Source organism: Mobula hypostoma, chromosome 17 (assembly GCF_963921235.1).
Source record: "Mobula hypostoma chromosome 17, sMobHyp1.1, whole genome shotgun sequence".
Taxonomy (NCBI): domain Eukaryota; kingdom Metazoa; phylum Chordata; class Chondrichthyes; order Myliobatiformes; family Myliobatidae; genus Mobula; species Mobula hypostoma.
The window spans coordinates 21,881,794-21,895,819 of NC_086113.1; the positions used below are offsets into that span (position 1 = coordinate 21,881,794).

General features: G+C 42.1%; 1 protein-coding gene across 1 annotated transcript in view; it reads right to left on the bottom strand.

The window, feature by feature from the left end:
- LOC134357889 (PH domain leucine-rich repeat-containing protein phosphatase 1-like) overlaps positions 1 to 14,026 on the bottom strand; it is a 174,874-nt gene that overhangs the window by 63,919 nt on the left and 96,929 nt on the right. The window contains exon 2 of the mRNA XM_063069633.1: positions 1,986 to 2,176. Coding sequence (XP_062925703.1) covers positions 1,986 to 2,176 — 191 coding nt within the window. The remainder of the gene's footprint in view (positions 1 to 1,985; positions 2,177 to 14,026) is intronic.

Below are 14,026 nucleotides of genomic sequence, written 5' to 3' on the forward strand. Positions count from 1 at the left end.
AAATGTGAAATTTACCACTTTGGTGGCAAAAATAGGAAAACAGATTATTATCTGAATGGTGGCCGATTAGGAAAAGGGGAGGTGCAACGAGACCTGGGTGTCATTATACACCAGTCATTGAAAGTGGGCATGCAGGTACAGCAGGCGGTGAAAAAGGCGAATGGTATGCTGGCATTTATAGCGAGAGGATTCGAGTACAGGAGCAGGGAGGTACTACTGCAGTTGTACAAGGCCTTGATGAGACCACACCTGGAGTATTGTGTGCAGTTTTGGTCCCCTAATCTGAGGAAAGACATCCTTGCCATAGAGGGAGTACAAAGAAGGTTCACCAGATTGATTCCTGGGATGGCAGGAATTTCATATGAAGAAAGACTGGATGAACTGGGCTTGTACTCGTTGGAATTTAGAAGATTGAGGGGGGATCTGATTGAAACGTATAAAATCCTAAAGGGATTGGACAGGCTAGATGCAGAAAGATTGTTCCCGATGTTGGGGAAGTCCAGAACAAGGGGCCACAGTTTGAGGATAAAGGGGAAGCCTTTTAGGACCGAGATTAGGAAAAACTTCTTCACACAGAGAGTGGTGAATCTGTGGAATTCTCTGCCACAGGAAACAGTTGAGGCCAGTTCATTGGCTATATTTAAGAGGGAGTTAGGTATGGCCCTTGTGGCTATGGGGATCAGGGGGTATGGAGGGAAGGCTGGGGCGGGGTTCTGAGTTGGATGATCAGCCATGATCATAATAAATGGCGGTGCAGGCTCGAAGGGCCGAATGGCCTACTCCTGCACCTATTTTCTATGTTTCTATGCTTCTATGTTTCTAGACGGTACATGAGGTGTTGCTCCTCCAAGCTGAGTTTAGCCTCATTATGGCAGTAGAGGAGGCCATGTATGGACATATCTTAATGGCAATGGGAAGCAGAGTTGAAGTGGGTGGCTACTGGGAGATCCTGTCTGTTGTGGCGGACAGAATGGAGGTGCTCGACGAAGCGGTCCCCCAATCTGTGTCAGGTTTCACCGATGTAGAGGAGGCCGCACCGGGAGCACCGGATGTAATAGATGACCCCAACAGACTCACAAGTGAAGTGTTGCCTCACCTGGAAGGACTGTTTGGGGCCCTGAATGGTGGCAAGAGAGGAGGTGTAGGGACAGGTGTAGCACTTACGCATACAGGGATAAGTGCTGGGTGGGAGATCCGTGTGGATCAGGGAGTCGCGGAGGGACCGATCCCTGCGGAAAGTGGAGAGGGGTAGAGAGGGAAAGATGTGCTTAGTGGTAGGGTTCCTGTGTCCCCTATTATTATCTCTCTAGCATCCTTTTCCAGTGGTCTGAGATCCACTCTTGCCTCTTTTACTCTTTATATATCCGAAAATACTTTTGACACCCTCTTTGATATTATTGGCCAACATATCTTCATATTTCATCTTTTCTCTTTTTATGGCTTTTAAGTTGCTTTCTGTTGGTTCTTAAAAGCTTCTCAATTCCCTACTTTCCCAATAATTTTTGTGATATTATTTGTCCTCTCTTTTGCTTTGATCCTATCTTTGACTTCCCACATCAGCCATGGTTGCCTCATCTTCCCTTTAGAATACTTCTTCATCTTTGAGATGTATCCTGGATCATTGGGGCCTCTTCTGTGAGAGGTATGACCTGTACAAAAGGACAGGTTACACCTGAGCCCAAAGGTTCTGTATATGGTTGTTTGTCTGGTCTGCGCTTGGTTTTGCTGACAGAATCCACATTGGTACCACAGAAAGCAGTAGACAAAGCTGGATGTGCATGTGAATTTTTGCCTCATCTGGTAAGGGTACATTAATCTCATTATGATGGTGAGGGAGAAAGTACAAGAACAAGTGCAGGGGATTATTAGATTTTTCACTTTTTACAAAGGTAGCAATAATTTTCCAGAAAGTTTCTTAAATTACTTTAAAACTTAAATGTCGATTATATAGTATATTCCACAAGTAACAAGTATTGCTACAATACCTTTCCACCAATCAAAGGCAGTACATGCATTTTTCCAGATTGGCTATTTTTCACAGATGAAACAATCAAACAAGTACCACACAGGATAACTTGACGCCGGGTCCACTTGTGAAGTTGCATTTTTCCCTTTCGAACGTTGAATAGCCCACTTAGTTGAATTCGCTCTAAGTGTTCAATATTGTAAGGTTTTCCTATAAGGCAAAGAAAACTATGAGCCATTTGGCTTGGGTGAAACAAAAAGATGAACTATTATTTAATTTGAAAATGGCATCAAAATAATTCAGAACAAAAGAATGAGAACAGGATGAATAGCAGTAGGTTAAGTTGTGATATCTCATGATTGATCAGCTTGCTAATATCACTTAAGTGTGGTGATTTCAATAACCGAATGGAAAACGCGGCAAATCAATTCAGGAGAGGAAAGACATTTCCAAACATTCAATATCATTGACAGGTAGCTAGTAAACCTTGAGGCAGGACTTTTATCAGCTGTCAAAACCATCCGTCAGCACAGATAGCTGAGCGAGGTCCTATGTTGTACCTCCCCCAATGTTCTAGGAGACAGATTTCCAGCAGAAGACTCAGCCCACAACTCTTCTGAAGTGTCCTCATTACCACTGAGGGCTCAAAGTTCAAAGTAAATTTATTATCAAAGTATGTATATATTACCATATTTTTAAAATATCTACAGCACAATACAGGCTATACTTTTAAGGGACAATACAGGTCCTTCAGCCCACAATGTTGTGCCAACCATGTAAGCTACTCTCGAAACTGCCTAGAATTTACCTAGCACATAGCCCTCTATTTTTCTAAGCTCCATGTACCTATCTAATAGTCTCTTAAAACACCTTATTGTATCCGTCTCTACCATAATTGCTGGCAGTGCATTTCACGCACCGACAAATCTCTGTGTAAAAAACATACCTCTGACATCCCGCTTATATTTACTTCCAAGCACCTTAAAACTATGCCCCCTTATATCAGTCATTTCAGCATTGGGGGAAAAAGCCTCTGGCTATCCACACCATCAATGCCTCTCATCATTTCATACACCTCTATCAGGTCACTGCTCATCCTCTGTCGCTCCATGGAGAAAGACCAAGTTCACTCAGCCTATCCTCATAAGGCAGTGGTCCCCAACCACCGGGCCGCAAAGCATGCGCAACCGGGCCGCCAGGAAACGATATGATTTGGCGATACGAGTCAGCTGCACCTTTCCTCATTCCCTGTCACGCCCACTGTTGAACTTGAACATACACGAGTCTCGCGAGGTCATTACGCACGCGTTATCCATGTCAGCACGGGAAGAAGATCAGCTCCTCGAGCTTGCAAATGACGGTGGGCTGAAAAGTATGTTTGACATAACATCTCTGGATTCTGACATTCCGGATCAAAGAAGGTCTAAGTATCCTGAGATAGCCACAAAAGCACTGAAAATGTTGCTTCCATTTCCAACATATCTCTGCGAAGCGGGGTTTTCTGCAATGAATGCAACGAAAACTAAATCGCAGAATAGACTGGACATAAGGAACTCCCTTCAAGTATCATTTCTCCCATCACCCCTCGATGGGACCGTCTTGTTGTAGGGAAACAAGCCCAGGGCTCCCACTGATTCAGCGATATTGGTGTGTTGCAATGATTTTATATGTTCATACGGGGAAAATATGCGCTGTGTTTAATATCCAAACGTTACTTAAAATGCTAATGACATAAGTGACTTAAAGAATTAATTAATTTTCATTCTCTAAATGAGTTGATCTGGAGGGGCCCACAGATCTAAGAATCTCACACGCAGTGTTTTAAATTTTTTTTCTTCTCTCTCTCTCTCTCTCTCTCTCTCTGTGTCAAGGTCTGACTCGATGTACCAACTCCCCTGATGTACTGTTCACTATCTCAGCACCAGCTGTAATCTAACCCAAGACAAAACTCTCTTCTCCTTGCACCAAGAAGGTGCCCCTTTTTTATACCCTTCAAAATCCCTGACAGTGGTACATTTCGATGCACTTGGTACTTCCACCAGCACAATGACTTCATCTTCCCGTGAAAAACATGCTTTTCACCATTTTCCACTTGTACTCCCTTAACTTTCTCAGAACATTGCTGTGGACTGGTTCTCGACACAATCCCACTCCAAGCAAACACCATTTTATCTTAAAGACTTCCATTTTATTTTAGTATATACCAAGCAGCAATCACATTTAACTCTTTTTCCTTACTCCAACGTGCCTTTTGGTACCTGTTTGCCTTTCAGAGATTCCTACCCTTTTTTATGCCTTGGACCCCTACCATTAACCAAGGGGTCCGTAGACCCCAGGCTGGGAACCCCTGACTTAGAACAATTTACAAAGTGAATATGTATCAAATTCAAAACCAAAATACCTCTGTACATTGGAAACGTTCTGCAGCTCAGCTCTGAATAAACATTTCACATCAAGCCAGGAATGCAAATAAAGAGTGAACGGATGGAGAAAGTTACAAAGGTCAAAGTTACAGTTGAGTATAAGAGACTAAGAAACTTATAATTGACTTATCACTATATTCATGTGAGGAAATATGCGCTGTTTTTAATATTAAATTCATTAGATAAACCCTTTTAGAAATGAAATTGTTTGTATTACCACTTATAAGTGACTTATAGTTGACTTACCACCTATATTCCGGTCGTGATTAACACCCACCCCCCCCCCCCGGGGTTGCCAACTGTCCCGCATTAGCCGGGACATCCTGTACATTGGGCTAAATTGGTTTGTCCCATACGGGACCGCCCTTGTCCCGTATTTCCCCGCTGAGGTAGAGGATTTCTTATGAAACCTTTCGTGCCGAAATGGAGTAAAGCGAAGAAGCAATTACCATTAATTTATATGGTAAAAATTTTTGAGAGTTGCCAGACCCAAAAAATAACCTACCAAGTCATACCAAATAACACATAAAACCTAAAATTACACTAACATATAGTAAAAGCGGGAATATGATAAATACACAGCATACATAAAGTAGAAATAATGTACGTACAGTGTAGTTTCACTTAACAGAATCACCAAAAACGATTTGTAGGAAAAAATTGGCACGTATACTTCACGCATGCGCACACAGGTGCCCGCGCAAGGCTTCATGGTCCTGGTAGTCTTTCTCGGGGTAAATACAACGTATTTGACTGCTGCTCTTATCCTTTGGCAACCCCTAGCCCACCCCCCCACCCCGGTCAGCCGGTTCGCAAGAATATTGTCAATCAACTGGTCTGCGGTGCTAAAAAGGCTGGGAACCCCTGTCATAAGGCATGCTCTCCAATCTACACAACATCCTTGTAAATATCTTCTGGACTCTCTCTATACTATCCACGTCCTTCCTGTAGTGAGGTGACCTGGACAATCCCACCCTGCAAAAACTCATTTCAGGGAGGTAGCACCATCAATTTGCTGGAGACTCCCGGATCTTCCGGGAGAGGTGGGATGTCTGCAATGGAGTAGCTCCTTAGCAGCTAGCCAGCTAGTTTAAATAACATTAGCTACGCTAATGAACGAATGACACCTGTTAAACTCACCTCAATATGTCTTTTACATTTTAACCCACCATGGGCAATAGAAATTTCACTGTTGCAAACAGTGCAGCGAGCAACACTGTCATTATTTTGACCCCTATTAGGCAGGGGTACACTTCAGTGTAGTCTGGGCTGACGTACGTTTTATATTTTCTTTTTTTTTTGGAACACTCTGCCATGGTGCACTCTCGCTTTCTCTCGCGCTCTCGCTTGCTTTCTCTCTCGCTCGCGCTTTCTATCTCTCTCTCGTGGTCACTCTTGTGCTCTCTGTCTCGTGCGCTCGCTCTCAAAAAATTTGATTTCCCTGATGTTGTATATAATTTGTGGGCATCAGGGAGCCGCTATTAATATGCGGGAGACCCCCGGAACTTCCGGGAGAAGTGGGATGTTTGGGTGACCAGAACTGAACACAGTACTCCAGGTGGAGTCTAACTAAGGTCTTGTATAGCTGTAACATTACCTCATGGCTCTTGAACTCAATCCCATGGTGATGAAGGCCAACACACCGTACACCTTCTTAACAACACTGTCAACCTGCGTAGCAGCTTTATAGACACAGACCCAAAGATCTTGCTGTTCCTCCACAATGACGAGAGTCTTCCCATTAATACTATATTCTTTTTTCAAATTTGACCTACCAAGATGAACCTATTTACACTTATCTGGGTTGAACTCCATCTGCTACTTCTCCGCGCAGTTCTGCACCCTATCAATGTCCCGCTGTAACCTCTGACAACTCTCCAGACAATCCACAACCCCCCCCAACTTTTGTGTCATCAGCAAACTTACTAACCCACTCTTCTACTTCCTCATCCAGGTCATTTATAAAAATCACAAGGCGGGGGAGAGGGGTCCTAGAACAGATCCCTGCGGAACACCACTGATCACCATCCTCCAAGCAGAATACGAACCATCTACAACCACCCTTTGCCTTCTGTGGGCAAGCCAATTCTGGATCCACAAAGCAAGGTCTCCTTGGATCCCATGCCTCACTACTTTCTGAATGAGCCTCACATGGAGATCCTTAGATTCATTTACCTTGAGATACTATCATGAGATTCACTTTCTTGCAGACATTTAAAGAAAAAAGATATAGAATAGAATTTTATGAATACAGTACTATATATAAACAAAGACTGTAAAATCCTTTGGTCCACCAACTAGCAGTCATGGACATAAATACCAGGACTTAGTTTGCACTTGGTTACAGCCAGATTAGCTCACTAGTTTGCCTAGCACAGAAACAAAATTACTTCCCTGCTGCTCACACAGTTAGCTCCCCACTGCATCACCAGGAGGATGATTAACCACTTTGACAACCTTACATATGATTAATTTGCATTTTAATGCATGTGAATGCTGCTTTTATCATGTTATGTGCATGTCATAGTCATAGTCATAGTCATACTTTATTGATCCTGAGGGAAATTGGTTTTCGTTACAGTTGCATCAACCAGGAATAGAGTATAAATAAAGCAATATAAAACCATAAACAATTAAATAGTAGTATGTACAAGCCAGGAAACAACTCCAGGACCAGCCTATTGGCTCAGGGTGTCTGACCCTCCAAGGGAGGAGTTGTAAAGTTTGATGGCCACAGGCAGGAATGACTTCCTATGACGCTCTGTGTTGCATCTCGGTGGAATGAGTCTCTGGCTGAATGTACTCCTGTGTCCAACCAGTACATTATGTAGTGGATGGGAGACATTGTCCAAGATGGCATGCAACTTGGACAGCATCCTCTTTTCAGACACCACCGTCAGAGAGTCCAGTTCCATCCCCACAACATCACTGGCCTTACGAATGAGTTTGTTGATTCTGTTTGTGTCTGCTACCCTCAGCCTGCTGCCCCAGCTCACAGCAGCAAACATGACAGCATTGGCCGCCACAGACTCGTAGAACATCCTCAGCATCGTCCGACAGATGTTAAAGGACTTCAGTCTCCTCAGGAAATTGAGACGGCTCTGACCCTTCTTGTAGATAGCCTCAGTGTTCTTTGACCAGTTCAGTTTATTGTCAATTCGTATCCCCAGGTATTTGTAATCCTCCACCATGTCCACACTGACCCCGTGGATGGAAACAGGGGTCACCGGTGACTTAGCCCTACTCAGGTCCACCACCAGCTCCTTCGTCTTTTTACAGCTGCAAGCATGTTTTTCATTGCACTACTGCTTACATGTGCATATGACAATAAACTCTATTTTGACTTTGAGATGGCTTTTGTATCAGCAGACAGGCCCTCCCATTCAGGGAGCCAGCTCAGACAAGATAATTTTGTGCAAATAGGGTGAAAAGCTGAAGAACTCTGGCTCAGTCAGACGCCAGGAAGAAGTTGGTCCCTGGCCTTAGTAGGCAACTCTGGAAGTGGCAAGGTGCAAATTTAGTGAACATTTCCACTTAATTTGTTTTCCTAAAAAATATCCACCAAAAAGACTGATACTTTGGGCAAACAAGAGACAAGCTAAGTACAACAAACAAGTGCAAGAGATCAAGCAACATTTGTGGATGAAAAAATATCAAATCTATCAGCTTCCATTTCTTATATCAAGCATTTTTTCCCTTCAAATGAAGATCAAAGCTGGTCCCAATTTCTTAAAAATAATTTTTTTTTTAAAATTGCACTCCTACTTCCTCCTAGATGATTTACATGAACACCCTGGTGATACTTCCGAATTGTCTCTTTTTGAGATAGGTGGGGGTAATGAGGCCCATGAAAGGAAGGAAGAGATGCCAAGACCTGCTGAGCAGTTCAGAGCATTCCACAAATACACCATACCATATGCAGTCCAGCTTTCAAAACAGACTTATTAGTAGACAGCAAGCAATATTGCAAAATATTAGTGAGTTACGGGTGAATACACAATTAGATGAACTGGTCTAACTTAACAGCTGATTTTGATACGCCTCACAAATAAACAGCCACCACCCTAAACTGTCTTCATGACATAGAATGAAGAGCTACTTAGGGTCAAAGGTGAAATATATGTTTTATTCAGATACTAAATTAAGTTTTCCTGTTTGTCACATATAATTCCTTTTTAATGTCTGAGTATGCTAACAGAACTTAAATGGGCAATTTTGTTCTCATTAGATTTTTGTTGTCAATACCAACGCTTGTTATTCCTCCCACCACTGCTGACACCCATGCATGAATCATTTTATTTGAGCCTCTGACAACAATCCTCTTACTAAATATTGGTGATATTAGTTATATAACATATAAGACGACCTACGCAATTAATGTGTATTTTATTTAATTGGCTAAATATGTTAGACAATCACCACTTGCCAAAAGATTGATTGTACTCTTTATAGTTGATAAAAATCACTCCATATCTAAATATAGGAAAATGATAAATGACTCATTTCTTGATTACTATGTATGTAACTAGTAGGAAGTACAGTAACGGCAGAAAATGCTGCAATGTGAAGGCAGTAAATGAACAAGAACATAAATTTCCTGAAAAATCTTAATTTTTTTTTAAAAACAAAGTTATCAGAAATCCTGGATTCCCAAAGTGAATCATGATCAAAACTTACTTGGAGCCAAAATCTGCACATTTTAGGAGAAAACCCCTCTAAGCACCTGGACAGCATATTTATTAATATAATCCAAAAAGACCATTTAAAAATCTACAAGTAATACTGTGAACATTATTGAGTTTCCATTTTTCCAAATTCACATGTGACAGACCATAAATGACCAAGTGAAGGTTAAGCAGTTTACTGCAAGAAGAGTGCAACTATAGACATCTACACAGACCTCCATCACGTTGTTTGCTGAATACACAAAACTGCAGTGTCCATTTTGGTCACATTGTAAAAGTATGGTAGAAACACAATAAAAATCAAAACAGTTACTGAAATTGGCTTATTAACCATAGATTGGTGCAAAGAGGAACAAAGAAATATAAAATACATTTTGCAATATAGCAGCAGGATGCACATCAGCAGGAACTGTGGGTTCTGACACTTTTGCTAGCAACATTTTGATTCCAAATACTTAACTGAAATATGTTAGCAAAGATTTCAGGTCAGTTATCTTCTGCATAAATTATGAAAACAAGCAAAACCAATAATATTAATTTTGCTGGCAATTTGCTGGCGGTTTGATGTTTATCTTTCGAAACTTTATGTATGACGCATGGCTCTGGGGTTGAACACCTAATGGGATTTTTCTTTTTTCCCCACTTTTCTTGCTTAGTAGGGGTTTTTTCTCATCACAAAATTTTTTCAATTTTTATATAATGTTTTTTTTCTTGAGATACTGTGAGTGTTGTTTACTTAGATGTACTCGTGTTTATTTTGGAAAAAAATAATAAAAAGATTTGAGAAGAATTTTACTGGCAATATATTCTTCCGAAATTCCAATGACTTAGAGGCATGTGATGTGGACTTCCAATTTAGACATCTGATTATCTCCTTTCCATTCTAATAAATGTTGATTAAATTTTTTTCAGAAGACCTGGTCATTTTTACAACAAAAAAAATCCTTTCAAGTATTATTTTGACAGGGGTTTAAAAGGGTTAATGAACTGATTAGATCCTCAGTTAGTTCCTGATACAAGCCTAGCCAATGGGGAAGAATACTAGAACACAGCTAGAAAAAGATTAGAAAATGCCAAAGTGAGAATAACACTCCAATAGGAACATTTAAAACACCTGTGATATTTCAAACAAAAGAATTCCAGTTATTCATAGTTATCAACTGATTCACAATATTCATTTAACAATAAATAAATACAGTTAAATTCTGATAACCCAACATACAAATGTTTGAATATCTAGATAGTTTTGCATATGACTTGAAATTAATAGTCCAGAGTGGCAGAAGGTGAGCAGTCAGAACCAGGGTCCAGAGTATGGCCTCAAGGAGGGTTCAGACTCTGAGCTGGGTGCCTGGAGTACTTGTATATTTCCTGTTCCCTTTAAACTAGTGTTCACTGCAAAATTCATTATAGCTTTGGGTAATGAGTACAAAAAGTGAAATAATTGTGTTTTGGTATTAATAACATCCAATAATCCAGCTGCAGCTTTTAGGTCCAGGGATACCAGTCGCTACACGGAATCCAGGTGTGAACTCCAGAAAGCCATTAAGGGCACCAAGAGGCAATATTGAGCCAAGTTGGAAGCCCAGGCTAACCAAAGGGATGCCAGTAGACTATGGCAGGGTCTAAATGGGATCACTGGGCGCAAAGAAAAGGCTGGGAATATCAGTAACTGTGGCGCTTCTCTTCCTGACGAACTTAACATATTCTACGCAAGATTCAAACAGAAGAGGAGCATCCCGCTCCCTCCGGATGAACTGGACCTGATGGCATCGAGATTCATCGTCACCAAGGAGGACGTTAGAAGGGCCTTCCTGAAGATAAATCCAAGGAAGGTGACGGGCCCAGATGGCGTCCCAGCACGGGTTCTCTGGGCCTGTGCAAGCGAGCTAGCTGGAGTGTTTGCTGACATCTTCAACTGCTCCTTGCTTCAGTCTAAAATCCCCTCGTGTTTGAAGAAGGCAACAATAACCCCAGTGCCGAAGAAGAGCAAGGTGGCATGCCTGAATGACTATTGACTTGTGGCTCTGACATCAATTGCTATGAAGTGCTTCGAGAGATTGGTTATGGCACACATCAACCACAGCCTACCAGTCAACCTCGATGCTTTGCAATTCGCCTACCGGAGCAACAGGTCAACAGCAGATGCCATCTCTCTGGCCCTACATTCCTCCTTAGAACACCTGGAGAATAAAGATGCATACGTAAGGCTCCTTTTCATTGACTACAGCTCTGCCTTTAATACCATCATTCCAAATAAACTGATTCCTAAGCTCCGGAACCTAGGCCTTAGCACTCAGATCTGCAGCTGGATCCTCACAGACAGGACCCAGGCTGTAAAAATAGGGGACAAGCTCTCCTCTACATTCACTCTGAGCACCGGTGCCCCACAAGGCTGTGTACTCAGCCCCCTGCTGTACTCACTATACACCTATGATTGTGTAGCCAAATTTCCATCAAACTCAATATATAAGTTTGCTGATGACACAACAGTTGTAGGCCATATTTCAGGTAATGATGAGTTTGAGTACAGAGAGGAAATTAAGAACCTGGTGGCATGATATCAAGACAATAACCTATCCCTTAACGTCAGCAAGACAAAGGAATTAGTTGTTGACCTCAGGAGTAGCGGACCGTACCACCCAATTTACATCGGTGGTGCGCAAGTGGAACAGGTCAAAAGCTTCAAGTTCCTCCGGGTCAATATCACAAATGACCTGACTTGGTCCAACCAAGCAGAGTTCACTGCCAAGAAGGCCCACCAGCGCCTTTACTTCCTGAGAAAACTAAAGAAATTTGGCCTGTCCCCTAAAACCCTCACTAATTTTTATAGATGCACCATAAAAAGCATTCTTCTAGGGTGCATCACAACCTGGTATGGAAGTTGTCCTGTCCAAGACCGAAAGAAGCTGCAGAAGATCGTGAACACGGCGCAGCACATCACACAAACCAATCTTCCATCCGTGGACTCACTTTACACCGCACGCTGTCGGAGCAGTGCTGCCAGGATAATCAAGGACACGATCCACCCAGCCAATATACTTTTCATCCCTCTTTCCTTCGGGAGAAGGCTCAGGAGCTTGAAGACTCATACGGCCAGATTTGGGAACAGTCTCTTTCCAACTGTGATAAGACTGCTGAACGGATCCTGACCCGGATCTGGGCCGTACCCTCCAAATATCCGGACCTGCCTCTCGGTTTTTTTGCACTACCTTACTTTCCATTTTTCTATTTTCTATTTATGATTGATAATTTTAATATTTACTAATTTTTTTACTATTTTTAATATTTAATATTTGTAATCCAGGGAGTGGGAAGCGCAGAATCAAATATCGCTGTGATGATTGTACGTTCTAGTACCAAATGTTTGGCAACAATAAAGTATAAAGTATAATCTGGAAAGCTTGCTAACCTGATATCACCATATTCCCAAGGGTCAAACAAAAGAAAATCTGCACATGCTGGAAATCCAAGTAACACACACAAAATGCTGGAGGAACTCAGCAGGCCAAGCAGCATCTATGGAAAAGCATACAGTTGACATTTCGGGCCGAGACCCTTCAGCAGGACTGGAGAAAAAATATGAAGAGTCAGGGTTAGAGGGTGGAGAGAGGGGAAGGACAAACACAAGGTGATAGGTGAAACCAGGAGGGGGAGAGGGGTGAAGTAAAGAGTTGGGAAGTTGATTGGTGAAAGAGATACTGGGCTGCAGAAAGGGGAATCTAATAGGAAAGGACACAAGGCCATGGAAGAAAGAAAAAGGGGGAGGAGCACCAGAGGGAGACAAAGGGTATTCCCAGGGGTATGAATGATCAGAGTTTTATTACATAAATAAGTATCAGTTCTTTGAACTACTACTCAAAATTGATTTACTATATGGTATACAATTTTAAAAATTCAAGTAATTGACTTGTACTACTTTGCACACACTGATGATGTTACGATTTGTTGAGCATCAAAACTGCAAGTTATTTTAAAGATACTATGAACACAGAAAGTTTCTGGTATTTCAAGTTATGAGGCTCAGAGTCTGAGACCTTAATCTGGATTTAGGATTACAATTTTGTAAAGAAAAACACACACACAAAATGCTGGAGGAACTCAGCGGGTCAGGCATCATCCATGGAAATAAATAAATAGTCAACGTTTCAGGCTGAGACCCTTCTTCAGGTCTGAGAAGGAAGGGGGAAGATGCCAGATTAAAAAGGTGGGGAAGGGGAAGGAGGCTAGCTGGAAGGTGATAGGTGAAGCCAGGAGGGTAGGAAAGGTAAAAGGCTGGAGAAGAAGGAATCTGATAAGAGAAGAGAGAGGACCATAGGAGAAAGGGAAGGAAGAGGGGACCCAGGGGTAAGTGATGGGCAGGCAAGAAGAGGTGAATGGCCAGAGTGAGTAAGAAAAGAAGAGAGGAGGGGGAGGGATATGTTTTCCTGGAAGTTCGAGAAATTGATGTTCATGCCGTCAGGTTGGAGGCTACCCAGATGGAAAATAAGGTGTTACTCATACACATCCCTCAGTACCGGGGTAGAACGGCAGCAGAGTGGGTGGCATAGTAGTGTAGCAGTTTGTATAATGCCTTATAGCACCAGTGATCAAAGTTAAATTCCCACCACTGCATGTAAGGAGTTTGTGTATGTTATCCCTATGACCACATGCACCATCTTTCCTCCAGGTGCTCTGGTTTCCTCCCATGTTCCAAAGATGTGCATGTTAGTTAGCAGTACACATGCTATGCTGGCAACGGAAGCATGGTGACACTTGTGGGCTGCCCCAGCACATCCTCATATTGTGTTATTTGTTTACGCAAACTACACATTTCACTGTATGATACAATGTTTCAATGTACATGTGACAAATAAAGTTAACCTGTAATCTTTACTTATTACAGTGCATTGTTGTCCTCTAGTTCAGCTCCCACAGTCTGCTGAAGCTAATGGTTGTTTTACTTAAATCAA